This window comes from Crinia signifera, chromosome 12, assembly GCF_055691185.1.
Source record: "Crinia signifera chromosome 12, ASM5569118v1, whole genome shotgun sequence".
Classification (NCBI taxonomy): Eukaryota; Metazoa; Chordata; class Amphibia; order Anura; family Myobatrachidae; genus Crinia; species Crinia signifera.
Genome location: NC_139228.1, coordinates 57,391,720 through 57,413,555, shown reverse-complemented (window position 1 = coordinate 57,413,555; position 21,836 = coordinate 57,391,720). Strand labels below are relative to the sequence as shown.

The 21,836-nt window shown below is 48.1% G+C and overlaps 3 protein-coding genes across 7 annotated transcripts in view; 2 read left to right on the top strand and 1 right to left on the bottom strand.

Annotated features, from left to right (window-relative positions):
* LOC146049795 (solute carrier family 25 member 47-like) overlaps positions 1-3,675 on the top strand; it is a 29,156-nt gene extending 25,481 nt beyond the window's left edge. For all 4 annotated transcript variants that reach the window (XM_083166423.1, XM_083166422.1, XM_083166424.1 and 1 more), the window contains one exon: positions 3,055-3,675. In XM_083166423.1, coding sequence (XP_083022549.1) covers positions 3,055-3,335 — 281 coding nt within the window. In that variant the 3' untranslated portion in view covers positions 3,336-3,675. The remainder of the gene's footprint in view (positions 1-3,054) is intronic.
* Positions 3,676-6,100: 2,425 nt separating this feature from the next.
* Positions 6,101-9,378, bottom strand: LOC146049834 (large ribosomal subunit protein bL17m-like). The gene is made up of 3 exons (XM_083166478.1): positions 9,119-9,378; positions 7,849-7,917; positions 6,101-6,713 (listed from the first exon to the last, which is right to left on the bottom strand). Exons 1-3 carry the CDS (start codon positions 9,290-9,292, stop codon positions 6,465-6,467), a joined length of 492 nt encoding a protein of 163 aa, XP_083022604.1. The 5' UTR covers positions 9,293-9,378; the 3' UTR covers positions 6,101-6,464.
* A 32-nt stretch (positions 9,379-9,410) lies between these two features.
* Positions 9,411-21,836, top strand: ZNF410 (zinc finger protein 410). 2 transcript variants are annotated; one of them, XM_083166476.1, is made up of 10 exons: positions 9,411-9,625; positions 12,575-12,647; positions 12,928-13,057; positions 14,521-14,724; positions 15,223-15,414; positions 18,371-18,509; positions 19,659-19,840; positions 19,914-20,003; positions 20,083-20,181; positions 21,180-21,836. In XM_083166476.1, the coding sequence occupies exons 2-10, from the start codon at positions 12,615-12,617 to the stop codon at positions 21,299-21,301; spliced, it is 1,191 nt and encodes a 396-aa protein (XP_083022602.1). In that variant the 5' UTR covers positions 9,411-9,625; positions 12,575-12,614; the 3' UTR covers positions 21,302-21,836. The 2 variants fall into 2 exon arrangements, with proteins under 2 accessions (XP_083022602.1, XP_083022603.1); XM_083166477.1 differs by lacking the exon at positions 12,575-12,647.

Below are 21,836 nucleotides of genomic sequence, written 5' to 3'. Positions count from 1 at the left end.
GGTCCCGGGCCGAGGCCTGTACCCACGCCAGCTACCGCGTGCGTCTCCCACGCTGGCGCGGTACAGCAGCGATTTGCGCTCCAGGAGGAGCCTTACCTGCCCTCTGATCCAGCCACGCTGCCCGGGGTAAACCGACGGCGGTGCTAGGCGTCGCGGTATTCCCCCGCCGAGGTCCTCCGTGACGTGACGTCATTGGATGGAGCCGGCGCCGGGAGGGTGATGCGGCCGCACACTCTGCCGTCAGTGACTGACGGCGGGGAGCAGCCTCAGCCGCGAAGCGGCTTCTGCCGCCGAGGCGGCAGATTTAAAAAGTCAAATATAAAAAGTAAAAATAAAATAGCTTTGTGGGGTTACCTCAGTGAGGTAACCCCCGCTGATAGAACAGGTGCGTCTGCTTCCTGCAGGCACCAAACAAAAACTGGCTGGATGAGCCTGGAGGCGGGGCTGTAGGGGAGAGGGCCCGGGCATCCTGGGAAAACATTGAAAGCTACGCTGATTGGTGCCTCGGACCCCCTGGATCCACCTACAACCCCGATGTCCCCTGTGGGACCCATGGACCCTGAAAAGGAAAGCTGGCGATTCCTTGCAGAGGCCTATGGGCTTCTTACCGCAGCGCTGTGTGAGGGATCCGTCACGGATCCCTCCCAGCATGCCCTGCGGCCGGCGCCATCACTCTGCGCATGCGTAGATGGACTCCCGAGTCACAGACCCGGAAGTCCAGTGCCGGCACCGCATTGCAAGGGACAGCTCTTATCGCAAGAGCTGTCCCTTATGTTAATAACAGCATATGTTAGAGTATATGCCGTTATTAATAATGCGATGCCCGGCTATAGAGGGCTGCGGATGTTACAACATCCTGCCCTCAACCTTCATATTGCATTTCATCAACCAAACAGATGATATATCGATGGAACATCAGCCAGTGTGTATCAGCGATGTTTGAGTACAGCGTCGTTCACATATCACGGCGGCTGTGCAACACAGCCGATGATCAATATATATCTTTGCATCGCGCTGTGTGTACGTGCGATCCACCGGCTGCCCGTAAACCCACAACAGGCGCTGAGGGTGATTGGTAGCTCAATGCACAGGTGCGCGCTCACCCAGGTGTGACATCAGCACGATGGATCTGCCAGTGGGTACCCAGCTTTGCTGTTGCAGACAGTGGCGGGTGGTCATGTTACTGGAACGTGAGATGAATTCTCATTCCAGCCACATAAAATCAGGACTGTCCTTAGATAAATGTGACCGCATGGTGGAGGGGGGCGGTATTGCTTGTGTACAACACTTGTAGTGTACGTAGCCTGCTGGGGAACTACTCAAATGTCAGTTTCAAGAAAGCAGGGAACATTCACTGTGTAAACGTATCCTCGGGAAATGCTGAATAGTAATGAGTGGAAAACTACTGGCTGTCTTCCATTTTCCTTCCCCGTCCCAGTAACTGCTCCCAGCACCTGCCAGCTGGGACCGCTCTCATGTACAGCAAATGGTAACGGGAACCAGCCAGGATGAGGCAAGGTGGGATAGATGATATGAACTCAGATTTCAGATATGTCCTAGATCACGCGTAGCCAACTCCAGTCCTCGAGAGCTACCAACAGTTCACAATTTCCAGACAACCTAGCTGCTGCACAGGTGTAATCATTACTCACTGACACATTTTAAATGATCCACAGGTGGAGCTAATTACTTCACTTGTGATTGTGGGGTATTTATTAAGCTCGATGAAGTGATAAAATGTATTTTTTTTATCACCGGCCAATCAGCTCCTACCTGTCATTTTTCAAACCAAGCCTCTAACTTCACAATTAGGAGCTGAGTGGCCGGTGATAAAATACTTTATCACTTCACAAGCTTAATAAATCTGCCCTTCTGTGAGGACATCTGGAAAACATTAACTGTTGGTAGCTCTCGAGGACTGGAGTTGTTTACCCCAGTCCTATATCATAGAAGGCTAATCTGCTCCTCTCCTTTATGGGGGGAATTCACGTGAAAAGATCACCATAGTTTTTCGGTGTCAATGTTGACATGAAAACGTGGATCCCCAATTAGTGTAGTGCTTCACTTGCTAAGCTTCTGGTCACTTTAGCTTTCCCAATCGAAGTCCAAACAGGTCAAACTAATTTCAACAATTTCATGTGTCAACTATTGACATACCGACTTTGTCAATATCGACCTATTGACTGTCTATCTAGGCACTGTCCTCTCATCCGGATACCCTTGGTCGAGCCCTGTGGTCTGATTGGTTATAAGAGTATATATGACGGTGCTCACTTGATAGGCTGTTGTCTTTGTGAATTGATTTAGTTACTATCACCCCAAGCATACGTCTTAGGGCACATTTACTAAGATGGGAGTTGTAATGGAGATGGGATGTTGCCCATAGCAACCAATCAGAGTCTACTTAATTAGCACCTTCTAGATTGAAGATAATAGATAGAATCTGATTGGTTGTTCTGGATAACATCCCACCTTCAACAGAACTCAGACCTTAGTAGATTTAACCCTCAGGGTCCATCTCACACCAGGAGAGCCCAGATTACCTCAGGTGTTTGTTTTGCTTTCTCCAGAATCAGGCCCAAACCAGTACAGCATGGTGCCTTCATCAGGCTCTGCCATTCACCTTGATGTCAGTTACTAGTAAATTGATAAGACGGCACCGTGGCAAACAACATAGCAGCCTCTACTGCACACTCTCCCCTTCTTTTTTATAGGTGTATTAAAAGTTAAGTTTTAATTCACTCAGCCTCACTTTTTCATTCAATTCTTACAAGTGTGCCCCAAAAACCTACATTGTTTTGCCTTTTGTTCATCTCTGAACCCCCCTTTTTTCTTAGCTTTATTGCTGAACTTATTTGGGAGCACCGCCAACCCAGTACCTGTAAGGAATCTCACCTATAACTGGTCTAATGTTGGTCTAGAAAACACAATCCCTTATTGAATCCAATTACACAACAATTTCCGCCTGTGACAATCCCCTTCCCTTTGTACAAAAGCCTCTACTGCATGCAAGAGACAGACTTACTTAACAAGGTCCTCCACTTTATCTTACAGAACTAATGGGCATCCTTCTGGCCGGTGGGCTCGCTGGAGTGGTGGCCTGGGGCTTAGCCACACCAATGGACGTGATTAAATCTCGACTGCAGGTGGACGGAGTCACACAGCAGAGGTACCGAGGAGTCATTCACTGCATCACGGACAGTGTCCGGAAGGAAGGGCCCACGGTGCTCTTTAAAGGACTCTCCCTGAACTGCCTCAGGGCCTTCCCCGTCAACATGGTTGTGTTCATCACTTACGAGTCCATACTGAAGCAAATCAGACCTTACTCCTTATGATCGTTTGCCTTGGCGAAGGCAATTCTCAGGGAGACAGGGCCATGTACTGTATGTTGAGGTTGGCAGAGCTTTACACATTGAGGGCGTGGATATCTATGTCCATATTTTGCACATCTGGCTGTGACGCTGAGCCTGTGCCCTTCCCATTTCCTGCCAATACAGACGCTCGCTGGATTCACCAAGGCGGGGGTGTAAATACCTGTCTGACTGCGCCATTCCTGGTCGATGCCTCCAGGAGGACGTCATTTATTATTTTCTAAAGACTCAAGTGATTCTTTCCAAACACTTCACGATTCCCGCGTCCAGTCTGTACAGAATTCATAAACAAGGTTCATTTTTACTTGGGCGAGTAATCTCTTCATTGTGGCATTATGTGGCCTGGAACCAATGTACTCTTCTGTGTGGATATATTATTACTTATTAACAGTTTCTTATATATCGTACACATATTCCACAGCGCTATACAGAGCATATTCAAACACTCACATCAGCCCCTGCCCCAGTGGAGCTTACAATCTATATTCCCTATCACATGTACACACAGACATTCTAGGGTTAATTTGTTGGTAACCAATTAGCCTACCAGTATATTTGTGGATTGTGGGAGGAAACCAGAGTACCTGGAGGAACCCATGCAAGCACGGGGAGAATATACAAACTCCACACAATTAGAGCCATGGTGGGAATCAAACCCATGACCTCAGTGCTGTGAGGCAGTAATACTAACCATTACGCCATCCGTACTGCCCAGAATGCCCATGAATGTGTACAGATGGTTCATCGACAGTGCCTAGGTGGATAATAGGTCAACATGCACTAGGTTGGCAAGCAAAAAGTCGACATGGCAATAGTTGACATGAGTTTTTCATAATTTTTTTTCTTTCCTTGGACTTTTGTTTTATGAATAACGATCCATGTGGGCTATGATTGAGAACGGTCAAGTGCCCGAAGCTCGCTCACCCTGCGAGGGTGCACCCTACGCTAATTGAGGGTTTACATTGAGCCCTCCCAAAAACGTGAAGAACTCATGTCAACCTTTTCAAGTGTAGATTTTTGGTTAATGTCGACCTAGACACTGTCAACCTTGTGACTCTGTAGAGACAGTCTGTAGGTATCAGCAGTAGAAAGAAAGAAGTAATAATGCCACTGTATAGGTCATTGGTACGACCTCACCTAGAGTATTGTGTTCAGTTCTGGAGGCCATATCTCCAGAAGGATATAAATACATTACAGACTGTACAAAGAAGGGCAACTAAAATGGTGCATGGCCTACATCACAAAACGTACCAGGAAAGATCTTAATATGTATACTTTGGAGCAGAGAAGGGAATGGGGGGACATGATAGAAACTTTCAAATATATCAAGGGCTTTGACAAGGTGCAGGTGGGAGACATTCTTCACAGGAAGAGGAGCAACAGAACACGAGGACATGCACTGACACTAGAGGGAAGAAGATTCAGGGGAAATGTGAGGAAGAATTACTTTACAGAAAGAGAAGTAGGTAAGTGGAATAGCCTCCCATCAGAGGTGGTAGAGGCAAATACAGTAGTACAATGTAAACATGCTTGGGATAGGCATATTTATATCCTTACAAAAAAATAAGGATCTGATATGGTTTGAGGAAACATTTTTATAAAAGGAGCAGACTAGATGGGCCAAGTGGTTCTTATCTGCCATCCAATACTAAACCAAATTCTATGTTAAAGGGCAGTATTCAATGAGAAAAGTTCTCCGTCTTTTGTGGAGAACTTGTGCTTTTTTCGCCGTGGAGAGAGGTTTTTTTTCTCCAAAGGCGAGCCACCCTATTCAATGTGAAATATTCTCCGTCTTTCTTAGTGATTCTCGCCGTCTCTCTCCGTGAAGAAATTCTCCATCTTTTGATGGAGAGCAGGAATGTGAACTTTTAAACTAAAAGGGTGTTTTTTTTAATTTTGGTGTCAAAAAATCAGGTTTTTTTTTCTGTGGAGGGCCATGTTATTTTTATTCATGTGCCTATAGCACATGAATATATATTTAATTTTTAAAAAAATATTTTTTTACATTTTTTTTTTTTTCTTTTTTTTACACAGTGCAGCCAGCAGGGGGCCAGAGCGCTCGAGCCGCTCATTAGATATTCATATATTCACTGCACCCGAAGCACGTTCGGGTACAGTGAATACTGGGTCCCCCGCTGGCTATAGAGGGGGGCAGCCTGTGCTGCCTGGGTCCCAGGGGGGCCCCCTACCCTCACATATGTTCTGTGGCATCCAGGGAGACTTTAATCTCCCTGGATGCCACGTCCCTGTCAGCTCCCTGCTGCGGACGCTCGTCCGCTGCAGGGGTTAAGACTCGCCGCGAGTGGCGGCGAGTCTTATAAACATTGAATAGTGGCAGCAGGAGAGGCAACGAGCCCTCCGGAACACGGAGAGTGCACGGCGAGCAAAAAAAAATGCTCGCCGTGCACGGAGAATATTACCATTGAATACTGCCCAAAGATATATGGTGCAGCTGCTGGAAAGAGATGCAACATGTATGAGACTGCTGCAAATATCAGCGTTCGTTGAAATCACATCCATTATACAAACCACGGTCAGGCAGAATTAGTCTACCCTCAGTCGCTGCCAGTAATTACTATAGAGGTCATAGGTAACATAGGAACACAATGATTTATAGAGGAAGCAGCACAACACAGAACAATATTGGAATCACCGATTTTCCAGAAATGCTACCTGACACGTCCGAGGAGAGCTTTCTTGAAAAAGTGATTTATGGGAAAAGCCAAAACAAGTGTTCAACACAATGGGTGAGATTTATTAGGATAAGAGATTCAGAAAGTGAGAGATTTGGTAAGAAATCTCCAGTTTTTTTAAAGCAGCAATCATTTACACTGCACAACCAAACTGGTTTTGAGGATTAACAATGATAAAGGATGGGAGGCACCCAAGGCATTTCATCATCAATACCTGGAGACAAACGCATTGGTTTGCCTCCAACGTTTGTTTCCCATGTGCGGAATCATTCCCACTTCCGGTAATCCTTGGGGAATATAGCTTTATTAATGAGGAAATAAACACGTCCGGGTGGGCGAGGAGTGAACACAGGATGTATGGAATAACACCACCCCTGGGCGACAGGATGTTATCTGAGGCCTACGTAGATGTCGGCAGAGCATTTTCTAGGCGATAGCCCAACAACAGCTGGTTTACAAGGCTCTTTTCGTTGTTCTTCTTATGGACTGGTAGTGGTGGGAGCGGGTTTCCTTTGTATTCTATGACAGCCATCTTGGCAATGTTCATTTGCTCTCGGGTCGGTATCTGGAACACCGTTACATAGTTGCCGTTATCTGAACTGTAGCGGGGAGCCAGGGCCTTGAAAAGCTTGTGAATGAGATCCTTCTCCTAGGAGAAAAGAGAGAATCATTGGCATGATACTAATGTGTTCACCAGCGGCCCGAGTGGCTGCACCAGTGGCCCGTGTGATTTACAGCTCTATGTGGCAGAGGACACCAATTCCACGCCGTACCGCACACAATGCACAGCTTACCCGACGTGGGTGCAGGATGATATCATAGGATTTACATTTACCCGACGTGGGTGCAGGATGATATCATAGGATTTACATTTTCATAGCTTCTGTTTATTGACTCCTGTACATACAGCCACGTGCCCGCATTGGCTGGTGTGCATACAGCCACATTCTGGGGTGTGTGGGTACATCCCTGCATGCATATAGTCATGTGCTAAAGTTGGGGGGAGGGGTACACCCCCCTTTGAGCATACAGCCACATTCTGAGTTATGTGGGTACACTCCATGTTTTCTGACACTCCCAGAAGACGCCCAGTTACCATCCCCAAATGTCAGTTTTGTGGCAGTCAAGCTGTGAGGGTAATGCAAAAAATAAATTGCAGATTTTTTTTTTACGCTGTTTGGCCTCGCACATGGGCGCTATGATCTGTGAGCGTGCGCAATGATTCAATAATCAATCGCTTTGTGAATTCACACAACAACTCTAAATAACAACCAATATATGACCTTCAAAATTAAATATGTTCCCCTCACTGATGAGCACCTCGCACCTAGAGGTAACAATAAATATCCCAAACCTGGCCTACAAGAATCAGGGTTTTGCTTATTCAAAAGTGCCAGTAATCCCTTATCTATATAATAATTGGGGTACAGTGGGTCCCACCTCTCGGCATGTTCCAACAGATCCCAGTGCAAGGGAGAAAGGAAACGGGAGGGTGGGACAGTACAGGGGTGAGGACAGAACTGAGGAGGGTGGGATGGGGTGAAGACTGAGGTGACCCTAAAAAGGTCCAATAAATAAGAAACTTCATGAGAGAAAGACTGAAATGTATGTAATATTTGTGGTTATCTTTGACATCCCATGTAGCATAAAAAGTGCCCAGTGTCAGTCTGTGCATTGTGGGAAATGTAGCTCTGGAGTGGGGTAATTAAACTTTGAAAATAACACCCGGAACCACTAAGAAGTAAATCATCTCACATTGTTGTAAATTACATCATTTAACGTACCGTCAGCCAGAAATCCGCCATCTTCATGGCTTTCGGATCTGTATCGCCACATTTTGCATAATCGATGATCTAAAACAAAAACCAATGACCTAGTGAGCGACGCTAATGTAAGACACCAATCCTTTCTACTCCCTCCACACGGGAACCCAGAGATGGAAATGATCCCACCCAGAGTCAGTATAGTACCGCTGTACCTGTGATTATCGCATGGACAGACTTCTACCAGCCATAAGAACACGTCAGGTATGTAACCCTTTAGCTGTCACTATTGTATGGACAGACTTCTACCTGCCATAAGAACGTGTCAGGTATGCAATGCTGTACCTGTGCCTAGCCCATGGACAGACTTCTACCTGCCATAAGAACGCGTCAGGTATGTACCGCTGTACCTGTGATTATCCCATGGACAGACTTCTACCCGCCATAAGAAACGCGTCAGGTATGTAGCGCTGTACCTGTGATTATCCCATGGACAGACTTCTACCCGCCATAAGAAACGCGTCAGGTATGTAGCGCTGTACCTGTGATTATCCCATGGACAGACTTCTTCCAGCCATAAGAACACGTCAGGTATGTAACCCTTTAGCTGTCACTATTGTATGGACAGACTTCTACCTGCCATAAGAACGTGTCTGGTATGCAATGCTGTACCTGTGCCTAGCCCATGGACAGACTTTCTACCCGCCATAAGAAACGCGTCAGGTATGTAGCGCTGTACCTGTGATTATCCCATGGACAGACTTCTACCCGCCATAAGAAACGCGTCAGATATGTACCACTGTAACTGTGCCTAGCCCATGGACAGACTTCTACCCGCCATAAGAAACGCGTCAGTAATGTAATGCTGTACCTGTGACTATCCCATGGACAGATTTCTACCCGCCATAAGAAACGCATCAGGTATGTACCGCAGTATTTTATATCCTACCATCCACTTGGGCACGGATGGAGAATACAATAGTGTGCCGAGGGTAGCGAGCCATGTGAGTGAGGGCACCACACTAACAGGGGGCCCATGTTGACAGGTGTCAACATGGGCACAAAAAAGTGCAAAACGAATGTCAACCATTAATGTGTTGATATTGTGGTTGTGTCGAAATTTCCACAGCATCAACCTACTGCATTTTGACCTTTTGTCAATGTCAACATAGTGCACGTCGACGTCTTGGTGTCAACCTAGACATTAGCGCTTTCCGTCCACACCCTCTATGTGTCACATCACATAACACAGGCTGAGGTGGGAAGACTCCTCACCAGATCATCTCGGTACCTTGTTGGCATAGAAGCGCAGCTCGTCCGCACGGGCCCAAGTTGTCTCTATACGCTCATGTCTGACCAGCCCCGTCAGCAGGTTCCGCAGCATGTCCAGCCTGGAGCGGGGCCCCAGCCCCATCCGCCGGGCCACTCTGCCATGGGAAACGAGGAGGCTCCCGAACAGCCTCATAGTACCGACAGAAGGTTACAGAAGTATGGCCTGGGGCGGCCGCCGTACAGCATGGGAGACACTTCCGGAATTCGTACACCCTATGGCTACTTCCTCCTGTACACCATGAGGGAACTTCCGGCTTCCGTACACACTGACAGATGAAATTCCGTCCCCCTTTTACAGCCCCGGTCGGGGTCCTTCCTACTTCCGGCACCATGCTAGGAGCCGTGACCCTCTCGGCTTCCGTACACACTCCGAGGGTTCTATCCCTGCGACGACCGGAGACTCAGCGGTGAGGAGGTGAAAACCCCGGTACCGGACACGGGAGGGCACGGAATTTTCCGTTGAGAGGTGCGTGCCGGGCGGACAGTTCAGCAATGACATGGACTCCATCATATCCTGTGTTGTGGCCCCCCTACAGCTGGTGCTCTATATAAGCGTTTATCAAACAACCCCCCCCCCCCCCAAAAAAAAGCTGGTTTATTATTTTCCTCCTCCAACTGTGCTCAATATCATATCCCCCCCTCCCAACTGTGCTCATTATCATATCCCCCCCCTCCCAACTGTGCTCATTATCATATCCCCCCCTCCCAACTGTGCTCATTAGCATATCCCCCCTCCCAACTGTGCTCATTATCATATCCCCCCTCCCAACTGTGCTCATTATCATATCCCCCCTCCATCTGTGCTCATTATCATATCCCCCCTCCAACTGTGCTCATTATCATATCCCCCCTCCCAACTGTGCTCATTATCATATCCCCCCTCCCAACTGTGCTCATTATCATATCCCCCCCTCCCAACTGTGCTCATTATCATATCCCACCCTCCCAACTGTGCTCATTATCATATCCCCCCCTCCCAACTGTGCTCATCATATCCCCCCTCCCAACTGTGCTCATTATCATATCCCCCCCTCCAACTGTGCTCCTGTGCTCATTATCATATCCCCCCCTCCAACTGTGCTCATTATCATATTCCCCCCCCTCCAACTGTGCTCATTATCATATTCCCCCCCTCCAACTGTGCTCATTATCATATTCCCCCCCTCCAACTGTGCTCATTATCATATCCGCCCCCCCCCTCCAACTGTGCTCGTTATCATATCCCCCCCTCCCAACTGTGCTCATTATCATATCCCCCCCTCCCAACTGTGCTCGTTATCATATCCGCCCACCTCCAACTGTGCTCGTTATCATATCCCCCCCTCCCAACTGTGCTCATTATCATATCCCCCCTCCAACTGTGCTCGTTATCATATCCGCCCCCCCTCCAACTGTGCTCGTTATCATATCCGCCCCCCCTCCAACTGTGCTCGTTATCATATCCGCCCCCCCTCCAACTGTGCTCGTTATCATATCCGCCCCCCCTCCAACTGTGCTCGTTATCATATCCCCCCCCCCTCCAACTGTGCTCGTTATCATATCCCCCCCTCCAACTGTGCTCGTTATCATATCCCCCCCTCCAACTGTGCTCATTATCATATCCCCCCCTCCAACTGTGCTCATTATCATATTCCCCCCCTCCAACTGTGCTCATTATCATATTCCCCCCCTCCAACTGTGCTCATTATCATATCCGCCCCCCCCCTCCAACTGTGCTCATTATCATATCCCCCCCTCCCAACTGTGCTCATTATCATATCCCCCCCTCCCAACTGTGCTCGTTATCATATCCGCCCACCTCCAACTGTGCTCGTTATCATATCCCCCCCTCCCAACTGTGCTCATTATCATATCCCCCCCTCCAACTGTGCTCGTTATCATATCCGCCCCCCCTCCAACTGTGCTCGTTATCATATCCGCCCCCCCTCCAACTGTGCTCGTTATCATATCCGCCCCCCCTCCAACTGTGCTCGTTATCATATCCGCCCCCCCTCCAACTGTGCTCGTTATCATATCCGCCCCCCTTCCAACTGTGCTCGTTATTATATCCGCCCCCCCTCCAACTGTGCTCGTTATCATATCCGCCCCCCCTCCAACTGTGCTCGTTATCATATCCGCCCCCCCCTCCAACTGTGCTCGTTATCAAATCCACCCTCCAACTGTGCTCGTTATCAAATCCCCCCCCCCCTCCAACTGTGCTCGTTATCAAATCCCCCCCCCCTCCAACTGTGCTCGTTATCATATCCGCCCCCCCTCCAACTGTGCTCGTTATCATATCCGCCCCCCCTCCAACTGTGCTCGTTATCATATCCGCCCCCCCTCCAACTGTGCTCGTTATCATATCCGCCCCCCCTCCAACTGTGCTCGTTATCATATCCGCCCCCCCTCCAACTGTGCTTATTATCATATAATAAACACACCCCCCAACTGTTCCCAGTATCATATAATAAACATCCCACCCAACTGTTCCCAGTATCATAACCTATACCTGCCTTATCCCCTCCAACTGTGCTCATTATCATATCATACCTCCTCGCCAACTGTGCTTATTATCATATATCCCCCCGCCCCCCCCCCCCCTGCAAAATGTACCCAGTATCATAACTTATACCCTTTTGGCTCATTATCTTATCCCCTTCCCTCCAACGGTGCTCATTATCATATTCCCCTCCCCTCCGACTGTGCTCATTATCATATTCCCCTCCCCTCCGACTGTGCTCATTATCATATAATAACCCCCCCCCCCAACTGTTTCCATTATCATAACCTATACCTGCCTTACCCCCTCCAACTGTGCTCATTATCATATCATACCTCCTCGCCAACTGTGCTTATTATCATATATCCCCCCCCTGCAAACTGTACCCAGTATCATAACCTATACCCTTGGGCTCATTATCATATCCCCCCCCCCCCTCCAACTGTGCTCATTATATCCCCTCCCTCTCCAACTGTGCTCCATCATATCCTGTGTAGTGGCCCCTACAGCTGGTGCTCTATATAAGCGTTTACCCCCCCCCCCCCCCCCCCAAAGCTGGTTTCATATTTTCCTCCTCCATTTGTGCTCCTCTTCATATTCCCCTCCGACTATGCTCATTATCATATTCCCCTCCCCTCCGACTGTGCTCATTATCATATAATAACCCCCCCCCCCCCTCCAACTGTTCCCAGTATCATAACCTATACCTGCCTTATCCCCTTCCCTCCAACTGTGCTCATTATCGTATCTTCCCTCCCTTCCAGCTTCCACTTTATCCTGTGCTCTTTATCATACCTCCAGCCACCGGCTTTGCCCATACCTGTCCTCTTGGCTACTTGCTGATAGGCCCCAAATGTGTGCTCATTATTACGTGTCATTTGTGTCATCTGCTTTGTGAGTCCTCAGCTTTGTGTGAATGACTGTGCATTGTTGCAGGTGACCTCCTCTGCGTTTGTCACATACTGGAGCAGCCCCAATGTTATCTGATGAGCTAGAGTCTAAACCAGAGGTAAGTGTCCTCTCCTGTCACTGGGGACATACCTCCCATGACCATGTGCCAGGTAGCGCTGCTCTCTTACCTCCTGCAGTAATTCTATAGCATGGGGGATGCATACTGTAGGTGAGATTGGCTCCTGTGCCTGTAGTGAGAGCCTGGGGTGCTGCAAGGTGGGAGAGTGAGGTTGGTGGCTGTCTTGTACATCGGTTGTTGTGTCTGCCCTCCTTATCGTATATCGCTCGCTGTCTGCCATCAACCTGGTATATGGTGTCCTCTCCTTGTTGTGTTGCAGCTGTTGGTGGAATTTGTGCAGAACGTCTCCATCCCGCTGGGAGAAGACCTTGTGAAGACGGAGTCTAAAGATCTGAGCTGCCTGTCCCTGCTACCCGAGGCCTCAGAATGTGGCTCCATGCTGCTCCCAGGTGACGCCCAATCTCTCTCACATTCTTTGTAACTGTGACTTTCTTGATACCATTATATGTTGCAGTCTTGTGTTCTCATAAATAAGGACGGTACGCAGGATGAGACTGATACAAATAAGCTTTGTGTAACTTCTCAGGCCGATACGTGTTCTAGTGTTGAATGACTTTTGTGGCTATAAAGTGATTAAATGGGTATATTATCTGTGGGCATACTCACCCTGTAGTGCGGACAATGAGCCCCATAGTTTCAGTACCACTGACATGCCAAAAGTCAGAAGGTTGCAGTATGTAATGGTAGGTGGTGCCACCACATTGTGACGAATTTTAAGTGCCCAGACCTGCATCGGTTGTAATCTGACATCTTTGATTCGGCTTCAACATCGATGCTGAGTGCCCAACAGACATAACATTTAGTTTCCAAAGTTGTGCAGCCATTTAATGTTCCTCAAGCTAGTGTCACACGTGTATTGGGAATACCCGATTACCACGCTTGTATTGCGCAATGGCCGACCACGGATGACCGTGACCAGTAGACTCTGTAGAGGTGACACTGAATCAAATCCCATCCACATATAATGCAGGAGGAACCAGACGCATGTCTAGCAGTCAGTGCAGTGTTCTTTGGCTTCCATGGGATATTGGAGCAGAAGACCAACCAGCGTTCCCCTGTTTTCTCTACGGCACCTCACCTTGGATCATGTTCCCAATAATTGGACCCTGGAGGACTGGCGGCATATGGCGCCCTCTGATGAGTTGCGGTTCAAGTTGTTTTGGGTGGATGGTAGGGTTTGGGTGTGGTGTAGACCCCAGGAAGCCATGAACACCAGTAATGGTGAAGGCTGTATTCACGTGGCATGGGTGGGGTCCACTGGTTTATCTGAACACGTCATTTCCCATTAGCCGTTAAAGCCCTTGGGCTTCCTGTACCATCGCAACGATGGAATATTATAGCAGGATATCTCCGTGTCATTGGTCCAAAGTTATCCACAATTGGTTGGAGGAGCATTCTGGAGAGTTCCGATGTATGGTGTGGCCACCACATTCGCCCAGTTTGAACCCAGTCACGGATTTATGGAATGTGGTGTAGAGGTCCATTTGCACCAAAGATCCTGCACCTACAAATATTGGGGTAGGGGGTTTCTTACAGGAATTTCTGTCCTGGAAGAAGACACCACCTATAACCTTGATGGCTAATCTTGACATTCCAGCTGTTGTTGAACTACACATCCCAGCATGCTCTCCTTCAGTTTTGCTATTTTGCATGCTAAATCTGATGCAGAGCATGCTGGGATGTGTAGTTCAACAACAGCTGGAGTGTCAAGGTTAGCCATCAAGGACCTAGAGTTTCTTCTTATGAAAAATAAATAAATTACACCATATACATATGTTGCACTGAAAGTGTTGTTCTACCCCTGGGAGCTGCTGAATATAATGAACCTTTTTGTTGGGGTATTTTCTGACAGGTGCTTCCGGGGCGGAGCGAATCTCCTCTAAGGGGCGCGGAGCTGGATTACTGAACAGTCTCCAGGTGGATATAGATAACAGCACGGACAGCCGGGAGGATAAGAGCGGAGCGCTGCTTTCTCCCTCTGAGCCGTCATCGTTGCTACAAGACCTTCCTGCAAATGAGAACTCATCATTCATCCTCCTCAATCTAGCTAGATCAGGTAACTGTGTGCCCGTCACACTGACTGTTACCATATCATCACCTTATCCATGGCTGATGACTGTCTGAGGTAAATTTACTAAAGCTACTAAAAATTTAAATAGATGATGTTGCCCATAGAAACCAATCTGATTCTGGATACAATAGAGAAATGATAGACCGAGTCTGGTTGTCATGGAAAACATTTCCTTTTTTCATATCTATAAGAAGTCTGTGATGTAAGGAACCTATTGCACTCCTAGAGTGTACTAAAGGCATGGGGAACCTTTGGCCCTCCAGCTGTTGTTGCACTACATGTCCTGCTACAGTTTTGCTATTTGGCCATGCTAAAACTGTTGCAAGGCATGCTGGGAGGGGTTGTTCCACAATAGCTGGATGGCTAAAGGTTCCCCCATCCCTGGTGTAGCAGGTACACTGGCAGGTATCCTGCTTTTGTATTTGCAGTAAAACGCATGGTATTGTAACTCAGATGGATTGTAATGTGACTTTTATCTCGTAGGTCTAGGCTCCCCTTCTGAACACTTAGTCTTCGTTCAGGATGAAGCAGAGGATTCTGGGAACGATTTCCTGTCCAATGACTGCACAGACAGCAGCACCCCTTGGTTTCTACGGGTTCAGGAGTTGGCTCATGACAGTCTTATCGCTGCCACTCGGGCGCAACTAGCAAAAAGCGCAAAGAGCAGCAGTAATGGTAAGTGCCGCTACCTAGTAACGGTCAGACTATACCCGTTGTCCAGGGCTGCACCATTACAGTAGATAACTGTCCACAATTACTTTCTGCAGACTCTTCCTCAGAGCTATAGGTATGAGGTCAGTGTAATGCGTTTAATATAACGTGTTCCCGCTAGGCTGTTTTAGCGGGGCGCTGCGCCCTGCCCGATTTCTAAAGGGCAAAATGCGCCCTGCCCCTCCAGCAGCGCCCCACTAAAAGAGCCTGCTGCCTTACTTGCTGGTGTGCCCGGAGAAGCTCCAGGCACCGCAATCTCTGCGGCACTAGGCTTCCCCGGCAGCTCAGGGACTTCGGCGGGGCCAGGTCCGCCCCTTGCACGACGGAGGAAGCCTGGGCACGCCCCCTTTAGTGATGCGGTGGCCCGGGCATGCCCCCTTTAGTGTCGCGGCAGCCCGGGCACACCCTCTTTAGTGACGTTGGCGGGCCCGGTCCGTCCCCATGCCCTGCCCCTGTAAATACCTAGAGGGAACACTAATAACATTCCTCATCTGGCGCAAAGGAGTCAGCTGTATTATTAAATCATTACTACCCAATTGATTAAGAACCACATTAATGCAGTCACAATTAATATGATGGCGCCGTTTTCCATTCTCTGTAACCAGATATATGTAAACTTAGAGACTGTTCCGGAATGAAAGATTCCATGTAGTGGAGTTATTGTTTCACCTGCTTACAGATGCAGAAATGTTTATAATCCAAGGGATGGCGTCACAATGGCCGGTTCCCATATATGTTTATCTGAAACTGCTGTCAGTGATTTTGGCTATGTTGGCACTCCAGTTAATCAAAGTTTAATAATATAAATAAAAAAAAACACAATGGTGGCCAAATGCAATAGGCTCCAGGTTGGGTTATTGTGCAGGACGCCGGCCATACTCAGAGGTCTTTTAAAGGGGCATGGTTTTGCCTTGTGAATGACTCACAGTCTTGTCCATACGTTGTAGTGAGATACAAACCAGATTGTTCACATTTCACACAATCTTTACCTTTAATATTGCAAATATAAAATTGCCTCCATGGTTCAATTTTTGTCTATTCGATTTTGCTTATATAATAAATGAATCGAACTCTTTCGATTCCATCCCGATGTGCGCCCATGAGGCATCAAAATCAAATAGAAAAATAGACTGTGTAGGCAACACAATATAGTACAGATCTGTACTATATAGTCTGAATTTAATGTGTACACAATGCCGAGCAAATCGATTGAGACTATTGCACTGTGTGTACACCCCTTAAGCGTTATCTCTGGAGTGCCCTACTCCAAGTAGGAAGCTCTTAAGTTCTTCCTATGAGTTATGCTGGGTACAGAATAATTCTTCAGGTACTCTTTACCTAGCACGGCGCCCATCGCGGCCATCAAATGCACTAAAAAACGGGTGCGACGCGATGCCCGCGATTTCCCATAGGGAACAATGTTAAAAGTGTGATTGGACGCGATTTTACTGTTCAATGCCTCAATGCCCGCGATTTTTCCATAGGAAACAATGTTAAATGGGCCACAGAGCCCAAATAGTCCCCCTGAAGTCTGAAATGGCCCCCACAATTGTTAACGCCACCCCACGATCAACGTGAACCCGAAGCGTGGCGAGCGCAGCAGTACGCGTACTCCGACCTTTTCATACCCCCACTATCCACGTCGGCGTGGAGTTGAGAATAGAATAGTGTGGCGAGCCACCGAGCCCGAAGCGTGGCGAGCGCACGCGGATACCTTCACAGGTAAACGCGTCCCTTCGCGGGCTTCACAGGTATCCGCGTCCCCTCGCGGGGCTCGCCACGCTTCGGGCTCGGTGGCTCGCTACACTATTCTATTCTCAACTCCACGCCGACGTGGATAGTGGGGGTATGAAAAGGTCGGAGGACGCGTACCGCCGCCCCTCGCGGGCTCGCTGCGCTCGCCACGCTTCGGGTTCACGTTGATCGTGGGGTGGCGTTAACAATTGTGGGGGCCATTTCAGACTTCAGGGGGACTATTAGGGCTCTGTGGCCCATTTAATATTGTTTCCTATGTAAAAATCGCGGGCATTGAACAGTAAAATCGCGTCCAATCACACTTATCATTGATCCCTATGGGAAATCGCGAGCATCGCGTCGCACCCGATTTTTTTTTGTGCATGCGATGGCTGCGATGCCCGCGGTTTTTTACCCGCGATGGACATCGTGGGCGCCGTGCTGGGTAAAGAGTACCATTCTTCATTATGTGCAGCACTCCACTAGTGACCGCGACTGAGCGACCAGGCCAACCTGTCATTCCAAATCGACCCAAAATGACATATCGTCCCGATACACAGTGTGTACCTGGCTTATCTGTTACAAAGCAATTACCGCAACAATAAAATGGAGCACCTGTTGTAGCATGTGTTCGCTGACCCACAGGCCTACGGATCCGATAAGAATTGTCAGAGACCAAATTTAAAAGAAAGTACATTTGTTTTAGGAAAGTTACTAACAATGTTTAACTGTTATAATAAAATGATGAACAAAATGTAAGTATAGTATATATTGTAATATATGACCCCGGCTGTTCACATGTGTCCAGAATCTGCTTCCTCTTCAGCTCCCCCTGGTTTTATCTAGTTAGACGACAAGTCGCGTATTCCCAGTTATTGTTCAGGACTTCAGCAACGTGCTGTCCTCCGTTAGGTGTGATAGGTTGCAGAAAAGACGGTAGATGTATGAAGTAGTGATAAGGGAGAAGTGGCTCATGGCAACCAATCAGCACTGAGGTAACATCTGTAGCTTTCAAAATATCAAATTATACAGAGCAGCTGATTGGTTGCCATGGGCCACTTCTCCTCTGGCTTACTTCTCCTCCCTTATCACTGCTTCATACATCTACCCCAATATATGACCGTCACCTGTACACGTGAGAGGTGGTTACGTTCCTAGTTTAACACACGTCTCTTATCTCTGCCAGCTGACAGCGCATTGAACAGCTCTCCGGAGGCTGACGCGGCAGTTGCGCACCAAAAGAAGCGCCTCCGCTGCTCCGTCCCCAGCTGCGAAAGATCCTTCGTCTATCGAACACACCTGAAATATCACTTGAAAACCCACAGGTTAGTGGTGGCCTTTGATGCTACTGATGGCTATAATCTCAAATCCCCCTTCCCAGCATGCTGCTGGCTTTCTCTGCACCACTGTAGGCATTAGGACCCTGGGGTTGGCCCTTGCAGTCTAAACTGAACTAATGGGAGATGTACAACCAGGCTTCCTCACCATAGCCACCAGTGCTTTTCTGTGTAAATCCACCCATCTGTTACCTAGGAGACTGCAAGCACTTCCTGCAGTGATTTAATTTTTTCTTTGCCTGATTCCAGTATAGTGTAGAAGCTTAGGGGTGTAAGGCCTACAACCCAAAAGTGGACAGCCCCTTCCTAATGGCTGCAAAAAATTTTTTCTCATGGATGCCAATGTATTATGTGCTATTGGTTGCGCAGTAGGCCGCAGCGTAATGGCAGAACAGGCCGTGAAATGTTTAGAAATATTGATGATAAAGTCGCCAACACTTGCCCTAAGGGTGATGGACTTGGAAGTGTATTCCCTTAGCAGGTGGGAAATGAGGGCGGAGTCAGGCTATAGGGGTGTGGATGCTGATGCAGCCTGTCATCCATGATGAAGTCACTGATGGGCTGGGCCAATCAGTGACCTCTTCACCAGTAGCCAGATGCATCTGCACCTCCGTTTGGTGGCACGGTAGGTATTTTACATTGAAATCCCCAGAAGGGAACAGGGTATGGTGCCTCAATCCTATGGAGAGCATCCTGAGGTAGAGTGAGGTGTACCTGGACCTCGTGCCATCAATAAAACCTCACCTTTAACTGCCACTCGGCACGCCCCGCCAGTTGAGTCCCCTCATTGAGGAACCTGGGATAGTTAAGATACATACAGCTGACCATTGCTGTGATTGTAACCAATATTACATGATATAAAATAGATATTAGGATTAATTTGTGCAAGGTGGCAATTTATCTGTTGCAGATAACATCGCAGTATTCTAGAACCCCATTGGTTAGGTATACTCTCCAGTAGACTGTATCTAATTGGTGCTTATCAGGCAGATGTTTTATCTTTGGGGGTGGGGCATATAAGGTCTATGCCCCACCCCCACTGCTATCACAATCCAGGCATCAGTGGGTAGGATCAGACTAGCGTCTACTTGACCTCTTGCCTCCGATGGTAATTCCCTATATAACGTGCATTCTCAGAAACGACCGATCTTTCAAATGTCCAGCGGAGGGCTGCGGGAAAAGCTTCTATGTGCTCCAAAGGCTGAAAGTCCACATGCGCACTCACAACGGGGAGCGCCCGTTCCTGTGCTCGGAACCCGGCTGCGGGAAACAGTTCACTACAGCGGGCAATCTGAAGAACCATCTGCGCATCCACACCGGTGAGTACCGCTAGTGATGTTTGTAACATAGCTTCTTGTGATTGGCCGTCACTCATGACTCTACCGCCGGCAGGAGAGAAACCGTTTCTATGTGAGACCGAGGGATGTGGCCGCTCCTTTGCCGAGTATTCCAGTCTCAGAAAGCACCAAGTTGTCCATTCAGGTAAGGAGCGGGCTCCGTCTTGTCATTTTCAGGCCACGTGTATGGTCTTCCCACGTGACTAATGTATTGTCACTCGCAGGTGTGAAATCTCACCAGTGTCAGGTGTGTGGGAAGAACTTTTCTCAGAGTGGAAGTAGGAACGCTCATTTCCGGAAACATCACTTGGGGAGAAAGGAAGGTGAGCGCCTCCACACGGAGCAGGATTGCATTGGTCCGCCAAATGCAAGGGGAGTGCATGAGCGATTGCCCACCTCCGCGTTACTTTCATGTATCATCTTGCCTGCAACATACAGTGATTTTTTTGATTCAGCAGGTCCAAACTGTGGCCCTCCAGCTGTTGTGAAACTACAAGCCCCATCATGCCTTGCCAGTTTTAGCATTACCTAATTACAAAACAAGGCATGATGGGACTTGTAGTTTCACAACAGCTGGAGGGCCACGCCTGGTATAGATCTTCCATGTTCTTCAGCCATATCTGTAGAACATCATGCAAGTTCTTCTTCACTTCCTTGGGACATGAGACGGATCTACTTTCTGGATGGGTATGAGTCATAGGGTCGACAAGAGGAAGGTCGACGCGTCTGAAGGTCAACATGGGGTTAGGTCAGCACAAGCATTAGGCCAATATGTGGAAGGTTGACAGTCAAAAGGTCAACATGGGGGTTTTTCACGTTTTTTATTTCCCACATTTTTCCTGCCATGTCTGTGACATGGCAGGAAGCAGCTGATTGGCTGGCTGTTTATCACTCCATGTTATCACTTTTGAAGCTTAGAGAATCTGGCCCATGGTGCTTTGCTACGCTCGAAACCCTGTTTTATTCTCCCGCCACACCCTAGTGGATGGTAGGGCATGAAATACCGCCTGCCGGCGCAAAAAAAAAGTGAAAAAACCCCATGTCTACCTTTTTGACTGTTGACCTAATGCATGTGTCGACCTAACCCCATGTCAGCATTCAGTGGTCGACCAATGCATGTCGACCTTCCTCTTGTCGACCTAGTGACTGTAATACCTTCTGGATGCATTTATGAATACAGCAGAGCAATATAACCCTGGCTGTTGCAATAAAGACATGGATATGTGGAAGCCAGTACCATAACGTCACCTGAAGATGGGGAACAACTTTGTGACCTGCCTAGAAGTCATGGTTACCTGTATGTTCTGTCTTCCTATTCTAGATCACAGTAACTCCGCAGAACATCTCCACCTGAGCGAGGATGCTCTGCAGGACAGTCAGCTTCTCTCCGTGGCGTCAGGCAGACACTCTTATGAAGAGTACGTCTCCATTCTGCTAAACTAACAGCGCTGGACACGTTTCTTATTTAATGACTTTGACTGGCCACAGCCTGTACTGGAACTCATATTTGCTACAAGATCTAGTTTTCTAAAGTCTGTGGGGTGATGACCTCTGACCTGGAGGTGACCACAACGTTTCTCACTACCTGAAACGATCCGAGATCTGGGCCTGGTGGAAGTTTTGCATTCAGTGTGGACAAGATTGGTCTTTCTATAGAATATTGTACATTGCAGGCTCATACAGGCATAATAGACAGCAGCCCTAGAAGGTGTCTCTGGGAAGGCCACAATCCTCTGGGTCTTTCAGTTCTACAACCGATGGCTGCAGCTGAAATATGGTAACTGTATGTACTAAGAATGGTCTTCCTCCGTATACGAGGGCGTATAGAGACCACCACAGTTTCCGCTTAGCTGGTAACATACCATGTCAGGAAAGGGAGACCGTCAGGTTCTACCAGGGGCCAAAGTCACAAACATTGTGATTGTAAAATAAAACCAAGCAAAAAAAAATAAATAAAAAGTTTTTGTTTAATGTGAAA